This window comes from Colletotrichum orchidophilum (assembly GCF_001831195.1).
Source record: "Colletotrichum orchidophilum strain IMI 309357 chromosome Unknown Scaffold_24.1, whole genome shotgun sequence".
NCBI lineage: Eukaryota > Fungi > Ascomycota > Sordariomycetes > Glomerellales > Glomerellaceae > Colletotrichum > Colletotrichum orchidophilum.
The window spans coordinates 1-10813 of record NW_019172980.1 but is presented as its reverse complement, the minus strand read 5'-3'; the positions used below and the strand labels follow the sequence as shown (position 1 = coordinate 10813).

Here is a 10813-nt window from a genome sequence, read left to right as displayed (position 1 = left end):
AGGAACTCTATACGTTTAGTATATAAAATCCGCTTTTTAATTAAACGGATCCCATAACTTAAAAATATAAAAACTGTTAAATAAATATATAAATAAAAAATATATTTACGATTAAGATTTATATATAAAATGGCTACGAACTAGGCTCGAGGATAGACTCTTATAGCTTCTTTAATAATCAATTTTTATATTAAATTTAATAATTACTTTTAGCTATCTTTATTAAAAACCTTATTAATAAGACTACGATTAATTACTAAAGCTTTATTTACTTTACGATTTATAAATAATAGCTTCCCTAAAGCTATTCTTATAACGACTATTATTTATGAGTATCGTAGCCCCGACTTCTATTAATACAAACCTCATTACGATTAGCTAGCCGTAATATCTATATAAGCCTATTACTATAAGCTATAAAGGCCGAGGTTAATTATAATTTTTATATAAATATAATTATAAAGTATTAAATACGGGTTAACGGTTTATTATAATAAACTTTTTATTATTCTTAATTATAGATCGATTTTAATTAGATTTTAATAAATTAAATAATAATTTTATTAGTGTTTTTTTTTATTTAAAACGATATTATAGGATTTATAGCTTAAGGAGAGGAAGTAAATGTTATTATATTTTAGAATATACTAATGGTCCGATGAAATAGTAATATCGTTAAGGATATTCACCTTTTCGGGCTTTTCGTTTTTTATAATTAAATCGTTTTAACTTAATAAGTTTATAGTGTTTATTTATAAATTAATATAAAATATATCTACTATATAAAAACCCTCGTTTTATATTTATTTTTAAATAGCTATATTTATTATACCGTTTTCGTTTTAAATATATACGTTTTAAATAATATGTATTCCTTTTTTTTAATATTTATAAATAAGTTATTTTCGTTTTAGGCGATTTGGGTTGTTTTTAAAGGTTATGAATAGTTTTTTTATTAATAAGGAGATTTTTATTACGGCCGTTATATTTATTAGTTTAATTAATTTAAAGACGGTCGTGGTCGATAAAAGGGGTTTCTTATTTAGTTTATAGTTTCTTTTAAAGCTTTTAATAATTAGAAATAAGTAGATTTAGGGTACTAGGTTTTAAATTTAGTAAAAGAGTTAATTTTAACTTTTAATTATAATTTCTATCCTTAGTAAACGTTTCGCTTTTATCTTTTTTAATAGTTTATTATTTTTTAAAACTATTTATTTTAGTCGATTATTTTATTTAGACGCGGTTTATTAACGATAAAATTAGCGTTTATTTTATTATAAACTAGTCTTAAGAAATAGTTAAATAGATATCCCATATTTTAAACTAGTCGACTAACTTTAGTTAAAAAATACTTAATATTTTTATTATTTTTAACGTTTTCTAGGCTATAATATAGCCGGTTAAGTTATTATATAGCGATAGCTTTTAATATTTTAAAACGTTAATAAAAGAAAAAAGCCTAGGTTTTAAGACCGTGTTTAACGTTTTTAAATTCTTTTTATTATTATATTTTTAAGTCGCCGGTATACTACTTATTTACGGTTTTTAATAAGTATTTATTTAAGTTTAGGATAATAGCCTTTATATATATAAGAGATTACTTTACATATTATTAAAATACGTTAATAAAACGATCGACGTTAATTTAAATAATCTTTACGTTTTTTATTTTTATATCGTAAGTATTATTATATTTAATTATAAGTTCGAACTATCCGATCTTCTTTATTTAAAAACGGAAATTTATTATAAAAATTTTTGTTAATAAAGAGGGTTATAAATCCTTATTATCGTTTAAGTTATTATTAAAGAAATTTTTAAGATTTTATAATAAATAACGAGATAACGGTTTTTAAAAGCCTTATTTTATTAATAGGAAAAAAGAGTATTTTATTTAGCAATAAAGGGGGTTATGTTCGTAATCGAACTTAGCATTAAAATTTTTTAAATACTTATATTTTATTTTTTATTAAGCTTATTAGTTTAAATTGTTTTAATATTGTTTTTAATTAGTTTGCTTAGTTAATTTATTTATTACTACGCGATATAAAACGTTATAACGGTTACGGCCTTATTATCCCCCGCGCTTATTTTTAATATAAATTTTAATATAGTTAAATATAGTTCGGTATAAAATTCTTTAGGAAATATATAATCCTCTTTTTTTTTAAACCGGAGTTCCTTAGCTCGGCGGATGAGGGTAAGATTTATTTTTTATAAGTAAAGATAAAGGATTATTAAATAAATACGCCGTATTTAGTAAGAAGCTAATAGGCTAAGCAAAACCTTATATTAAACCTTATAGCTTTTTTTTTTATTAAGTTAGTTTAAGATAAAAAATATTTTTTTTTAAATACTTTTTTTTTAGTTAATGATTATGTTAGTACGGGGGTTTTTAATTATTCCGTAGTAAAAAAGATAAGAGGATTAGTACTTACTTTTAGCGCGGGGGGAGTCTTTTTTACCTATTTTAATAATAGCCTCGGTTTATATAGAGATAAATTAAATAAGATTTCCTTTATAATATTTATAATATTTATAATAAAAAAAAATAGAAGCGCTTTGCGCTATTATAAATAAGGGTATATTTTATTTTAATATTTGTTTTTATTTTTAAATTACTTATAGAACGCGGTTTTAAATTTTAATAAATATATATTTTACGTTTATATATAAGAAGTTTTTTGATATACTTAAGTATTTTTTTTAAATTCGATAGTTATTTTAACGATATGTAAAGTTAGAGTAATAAAGGCGTTTAGTTAGTTAAGCGCTTTAAGTTAGTAGTAGTATTAAGCGTAGTAGTTAATTAACTAAGCGGCTCGATCGGCGTCTTTTAGTAAAAGGATAATATTAAGATCTTAAGGGAGATAGATAGTATCGTCGCCGTTTATTAATTAGGGATATTTAAAAGCAAAATCGCGGCTTTTTAATTAGCTTACTTTTTTAATAAGGTCGATACTTTTTAATTAGCTTATTATATTTAAAAGAGTTAACGTTTTTTAGCTCGTCTTTTTAAAATATAAATATACTATTTAATTCGTTAGAAAAGAGTTATATTATTAATTATTAAACCCTTTTATATAATAAAAATAAAATAATATATTAATATTTTCTTTTAAGATTTTCTTATAGATTTCTTAGCAAAATCTTTTAAATATATTATAAAAATTCTAAAAGAAACTTTTAAGAAATTTTAAAGATTCTTTTATAATTTTTTTTAAAAAAAATAAAGGAAATTTTAGACTTTTCTAAACGCTTTATTTAAAAGAAATCTTTAAGAAATCTTAAGAATTTCGCGGCCCTCTCTTCCCTAAACAGCTGTACATAAAAAATAAAGAATTTAATTATAAACCGTAATAAATTTATCGCTTAATCGCTTCGTTTTTATATTATAGCAAAAAAGATATACGTTATTTCCCTTTTTTAAAATTAATTTACTAATCTTTAATCTATCGGCGTATTTTTTTATATGCTATTATATAAACTTAAAGTTTAAAAAGGCTTTTTTTTAAATTTCTTTAAATTTATTTACGTTTATTACGGTTTTTATAACTTATAGTCTTTTACGTACTTTTTTATATATAATTAATTAAAATCTATAATTAAAATAAAAAGGGGATTTTTTTATACTTTTACTAACTACGCTATTATATATAAACTAAGTTATTAATAATATATTACGACCTAATACGTATTACTAAACTAGGGCCCTACCCTATAGGACCTATAGCGGCTACTATATTATATATATAATAATAAAAACTTAAATAGCTCCCCTTAAGACAAAAGAATTATAAATAAATTACATAATTACGATCTTATAATAAAATAAAAAATAAATATTCGTAAATAAATAGGACGGATAATTATAAAAATATAAAATAAACGACCGTTCGTCGAACCGTTGAATAATAATAAATAAGATATTATAAAAGATATATTTATAATTAAAACTTATATATAAAATAACTTAAGTTAAGTTTAAAAATAGACTTTTATAGCTTTTTTAATAATTAATATTTATATTAAATCTAACGATTATTTTTAATTATTTTTATTAAAAACCTTATTAATAAAACTATAATTAATTACTAAAACTTTTTTATTTAATAATTTATAAATAATAGTTTTTTTAAAGCTATTTTAATAATAAATATTATTTATAAATATCGTAGTCTTAACTTTTATTAATATAAACCTTATTATAACTAGTTAGCCGTAATATTTTAATTACTTTTATTTAGTAAGTCGACTTTATAAAAATTTATTAAATAATATAAATAATATCTATTTAATTTTTTTTTAATAAAAGTAAATAGCCCTAGGCTTTAAACTCCGAGCTTTTTTAAATTAAAAAAAATTTAAAAATACTTAATATTAAATACGACTCCGACGGAAATATAATTCTTAATAAAATAACGTACGTTTAAATATATAAAGCCGTTAAAAAAAGCGTTAAATATAATAAAAAACTAAATAAACTTTTTAATATTAATACCGCTCGACTAATAAAAGCTTAAATTAAAAACGATTACGATATCGTTTATATATAAAAACTATTTAATATTAAGTTTAAAAAACTTAATATTAAACGTAATAAAGTTATAAAACTTACTAAATAAATAAATACGTTTTAAAATACTATTAATATTATTACTACCCCTTTTAATAAAAGATAATAGAAACTTAAATTTAATATACTTATTATTTTTAATAGTACTTTTAAAACTTTAAAAAGAGTTTTAATTTAAATTAAAAACTTTTAGAACTTTTATTAAAAAGATTTTAATAACGAAGTTAAAAAACTTATATACGCCGCTAGCTTTTTTAAAAAACGAGTTTTTAAATAGTTTAAACCTTTTTAAAAAAAATATTTTAAAAAAAAAACCCTTAATAAATACTTTATTAAAATATAAGATATTTATTATAATTTTAAAAAATTTAAAAAAGCTTTTAAATCGCTTTTTTAAAACTTAAATAAAAAATAATAAGCCGAGCGTAATATATTATAATTTTAATATATTAAATTAGTAAAGGACTACTTAGTTAAATTTAGGCGACTTAACGCTTAATTTAATCTTATTAATAATATTAAAACTTTTATATTTTATTAAAAACTAAAAAACGAAATTAAAAACGAAATCGTTAAACTTAATACGCTAAAAGATTTCTTTTAATATATTAAATTCGTAATTAAAATCGATAATCGCTTTTATAAAAAAGAAAAATAATAATAATAATAATAAGAACTTAATTCAAAACGTAAATATTAATAATAATTTTAATGTAATTTTAATAAAAGAATCCGCTATAATAGGAATAATAATCCTTAATAAACTATTATTTACGAATAATATAGCGGATTTATAAACTTTAATGTAATAAAACGAGACTAATCCTATTAAAAAAAAGAATTTAAATTTTATAATTATAATAAGCTAAGATATATAGTCAAAGATTATAAATAGCCTAAACGAATTTAATAATAACCTATCTTTAAAAAATAAATTAATATTATTTTTAAAAAAATACTTTATAAATCGCTTTTATAAACTATATATTACGACGATAACTACCTTACTTACCGAGATAATAAAAAATAATTAGAATAGTATTTTAAAAAACCTTTTAATAAGACCTTTATTATAATAAATAAATAAGAAATAGTTTAACGTTTTAAAACTATTAAAAACTATAATAAAAAGTATATTTAAATATTATTAATAATATATAAAATAGTTAAAATATAATTTATTAGTTTTTTTAAACGAGTATAAACCCTTACGATAATAAAAAGTAAATTAAAAAAAAAGATAATAATTAAAAATAAAAACGACTTATTTTAATTAAAAAAAAAGATCTTAACTTATAAAATACGGATTTTAAATAAATTTATTTATATAATATAATAAGTATTTAATAAAATAATTTAATATTACGAATAGCGCTTTTTAATAATAAAAAATTATAATAAAAACTATATCCGTATTTTAATTAATTATTATAAAATTAACCGATTATTAAAAAAAAAGTAACTAAATATAAAAATAATACTTGTTTTATTTTAATAACGATTTTAAAAACGACTAAAAGCTAAAATAAAAAAAAACCTTTTTTAGTTAAAAGATAAAATTGATAAAAAAATAAATTTAATTTGCGGATTTTAAATATTAAAAAAACGTTATTAATAATATATTAAAAAACTAAATAAAGTTTATTATATAATTAACGCTTATATTTTTTAATATCCGATTATAAAAATAGTTTTTATTATTTTTAAATAATAAATATATAAATAATTCAAAATAATAATAAAAAATAATATACTCTATTTAAAATAAAACTTTTTTATATTTAAAAAAAATATTAAATTAAACGATTTAAATAAAGGAACTATCGACGATATATTTATGAAATTTAGTATTAAGGGACTAGATTACGACCCTTTTTTAAATAATATTAATATATTAAATTACGAATATTTAATAAGTTAATAATTATTTTATAACTCGGACGAACCTTGCGACGTCGCTTAATAACGTATTTAATTAAAAATCGATTATAAAATATTACTTAATATTAATAATTTTATTATTAAAAAAAAGCCGATTTAAATAAGTAGTTAAAATAATAAGAATTTATAAGCTTTTAAAGAGAATTAAATTAGCTTATTAAGGACTTTAAAGACTATTTATATAACTAATATATTTTAAATATATAATCTAATATTAAAATATTTAAAAATTATAAATTATTTTTTAAAAGGAGAGAACCTATTAATAAAGAAATAAACGATATTTACGATATTATTAACGTATTATATTTACTTATTAAAAGATAAAAGCGTTTTAATTTAATAATTAATTACGAACGGTTTATAAAAAAAAGACAGGTATTAGTTTTTAAAATATTAAAAAACTAAGTAGGTTAATTATAAAAAAATAATAAAAAGCTGTTAAAATAAATAAGTTTTTATATTTTATAATATTTTTTAATAAAGAATATTTACGACTTAAATTTTAAATAAACGGATATAATATAAGCGTTATTATTAATAACGGCGCTTAAGGAATCTTTATTTTATTAAAAATAATAAATAAATATAAACTATTATAAATATAAAAAATAAACTTATATATTTTATAAATAATAAAAAGAGAATAAATTAATTATAATAATAAATATATTAACCGGGAGATTATATACCTTACGATATATATTAATAATTAATTAAAATAATTAAAATACGATATTATAAAGATCGGAAATACCGACGTTATTTTAAAAATTTTATAATTACGAAAATATAATTTATAAATAAATTAAAAAACCGGCTAATTTTATTAAATAAACTTAGTTATTAAACGACTTAAAAAAAAAGGTTTAAATAAGTTTTATATAATACTTAATAAACGAAAATAAATTAAATATATTACTTTTATTAAAATAATAAAACTTATTAAGATATTTATATTCAATATAAACGATTAAAAATCGGACCTATTTTAAATTATATTTAAAAAGTACCGGATTTATATAAAACTATTTATTTTAAAAAAAGAAATAAGATTATTAAAATATAATAACTAAAATATAAAAATTAAATTAAAAAAAAGGATATAATTTAAGTTTTATTTATTATATTTTATAAATTAATTCGAACGCGACGAACTTAATAAATATATCGAAAATAAATTTAAAAAGGGTTATATAAGATTATTATACTTTTTAATAAGAGTATTAATTTATTTTATATTTAAAAAAAGTAAGAAAAAGTTTAGACTTATAATTAATTATAAAAAACTTAACGAAATTATTAAAAAGAATTATTACTTATTACCCTTTATCATAAAACTTAAAGAAATATTATATAAAGCTTAATAATTTATTATAATAAATTTTAAAAGAGTATTTAATAAATTAAAATTAAAAAAAAAAACGAATAAAAAACGAAATTTTAAATACGTAAAAGACTTTATAAATACTTAATTATACTTTTTAAATTTATTAATACACCCGCTATATTTTGAATAACAATTAATTATATATTTAAAAAGTACGTCGATATATTTATAATTATTTATTTTAATAATATTTTTATTTTTTTTTTAATTTTAAAATATATAAAAAATACGTTTATATAATATTTTAAAAATTTTTAAACGTAAAGCTTTTTATTAAGTTTAATAAATATATATTTTATATATAAAAAATAGATTTTTTTAGTTATATAATTATATTAAAATAAATATATATATAAATATTTAAAATAAAAATATTTAAAAACTAGCTTATATTTATTAATATTAAAAATATATAATTATTTTTAAGATTTATTAATTTTTATCGATAATTTTTTAAAAACTACGTTAATATTATTAAACCTTTTAATAACTTAATAAAGAAAAATATAACTTTTATTTAAAATAAAAAATACAAAAAAGCTTTTAATAAAATTAAAAACTTGATTATTTTAAAATTAATATTTATAATTCCGGATTTAAAAAAATTATTTAAAATCGAAACCGACGCTTTAAATTTCGTTATAAAAGCCGTTTTAAAATAACAAAATTAATAAAAAGTACTTTACCTTTACGTATTTTATTTTAAAGTATTTTATAAAATAGAATTAAATTAATAAATTTATAATAAAAAATTAATAACTATAATTAAAACTTTTAAAAAATAAAAACTATAGCTTTTAAAAACTAAATATAAAATTATTATTTATATAAATTATAAAAACTTTACGAACTTTAAGATAAATAAAAATCTGAATAAATAATAAATTAAATAAAGCGAATTTTTATTAAAATTTAATTTCCGAATTATTTATTAAAAAAGTTTAAAAAACGGTAAAATAGATATTTTTAATAAACGACTTAATTATAAAATTACGGTCCTTAAGGAAATATAAATAATTTTCAAATACGATAATAACGATAATCTTATACTTATTATAAAATATTTTATAATAATTAAAAAAATTAATATTAACCTGTTTAAAAGAATAACTTTTAAACTTATTATAAAAGTTTATAATATTTAAATATACAATTATTAAGGTATTATAAAAATATAAAAACGGATTTAATAATATTATAATAAAACCGTTATAAAAGTAAAAATCGCTAAGCTTATTAAAGACTACGATATTTATAAAAAAAATAAAAATAGCCCTTATAAGCCTTATAAAAAATTATAATTATTATTAATACTACTAAAAATATAGTATTTAATCTCTTAGGACTTTATTATTAAACTACTAAAATTTAAAAAATTATTAATAAATATATAATACAATAGTATTTTAATTATTATCGACCGACTTACTAAATTTACCTATTTTATACTATATAAAAAAATAAATAATATTAAAAAATTAATATATACTTTTTTTAAAATAATTATTATTAACTACGGTTTACCTAAAGAAATAGTTTTTAATAAAAATAAATTATATACTATTAAGTTTTAAAAACCTTTAATTTCGTAACTCGGTATAAATTATAAATTATCGACCTTTTTTTATTTATAAACCGATAAATAAATAGAAAAAATTAATTAAATTTTTAAAATATATTTCCGTTATTATATAAATTACGATTAAAATAATTAAATAGTATTATGATTAATAGCCTAATTTATATATAATAACGTAGTTAACAAAAATATAAAAGAATCCCTTTTTTATTTTAATTACGGATTTTAACTAATTATATATAAAAAAGTACGCAAAGGACTATAGGTTATAAAAGCCGTAATAAACGTAAATAAACTTAAGAAAATTTAAAAGGAAGTTTTTTTAAATTTTAAGTTTATATAATAGTATATAAAAAAATACGCCGATAGATTAAAAATTAATAAATTAATTTTAAAAAAGAGAAATAATATATATCTCTTTCGCCATAATATTAAAATAAAACGATTAAGCGATAAGTTAAATTATAAAAAACTTAAACTTTTTAAAATTATTAAAAAAGTTTTATTAATTAATTTTAAATTAAAACTTTTAGATACGATGCGATACTATTTAGTTTTTATATTTTACTTTTAAAGCTAGTATTTAAAAGCTTATATATTAAAAATCGTATTATTATCGAATTTAATAAATTAAAATACGAAGTCGAGCGAGTTATTAACTACCGAATTAAAAAAACCCGGGAAGAGTATTTTATTAAATAAAAGGATTATAGATATAAAAATAATATTTAAAAGCTCGTTATAAACCTTTAAAACTCTTAAAAACTTTTTAAAAAGTATTAAAATTAAATTTAAACTTAATACTCTTAGTTATTACGGTGTTTTAATTAATAATATTAAGAGTATTATTAACTTACGCCTCTTAGGCTATTAAGGAAATACTCTTAGTATCCTTAAGAAATTTTTTTAATATAATACGACTTTTTTTAAACACTATTCGCTTTTAAAAACGAAAGCGTTTTAATTTAAATAATAATTTATTTAATTTAATTTAAGCTTTTTAATAGGCCTTAGCTTTTTTTTATAGTTTTATAACTCTTTTTTAAAACTATAAGTCTTTTAGTTATTTTTTATAATTAAAACAATCGGACTTTCTTGCACGATAGCTTTAAGAGGTAGAGGGTAAATATATTCTTATAAAGAGATAAGAATATATAATATTCATATAGAAGCAAGAATATATAAATAAAGGGGTAGTAATGCGTAAATAACTGAAGGCTTTATGAGTTAAAGAGAGTAATATAGTTGAATTACTATATGAGGAGTTGCTTGCTTAAAGAAAGGTCTAAGTAGGTAAAACTACGCCTTTATATAGACATAAAAACCT

At 17.1% G+C, this 10813-nt stretch overlaps 2 protein-coding genes across 2 annotated transcripts; both read left to right on the top strand.

Moving 5' to 3' along the window:
• Positions 1 to 7731: 7731 nt before the first annotated feature.
• Positions 7732 to 7884, top strand: CORC01_03837 (uncharacterized protein; the record flags this gene model as incomplete). Its single annotated transcript, XM_022615486.1, has 1 exon — positions 7732 to 7884. A coding segment is annotated over one exon (153 nt), but the record flags the coding sequence as incomplete, so codon positions are not given.
• A 1447-nt stretch (positions 7885 to 9331) lies between these two features.
• CORC01_03836 (uncharacterized protein) lies at positions 9332 to 9481 on the top strand (the record flags this gene model as incomplete). The annotated part of the gene is made up of 1 exon (XM_022615485.1): positions 9332 to 9481. A coding segment is annotated over one exon (150 nt), but the record flags the coding sequence as incomplete, so codon positions are not given.
• Between the last annotated feature and the right edge of the window lie 1332 nt (positions 9482 to 10813).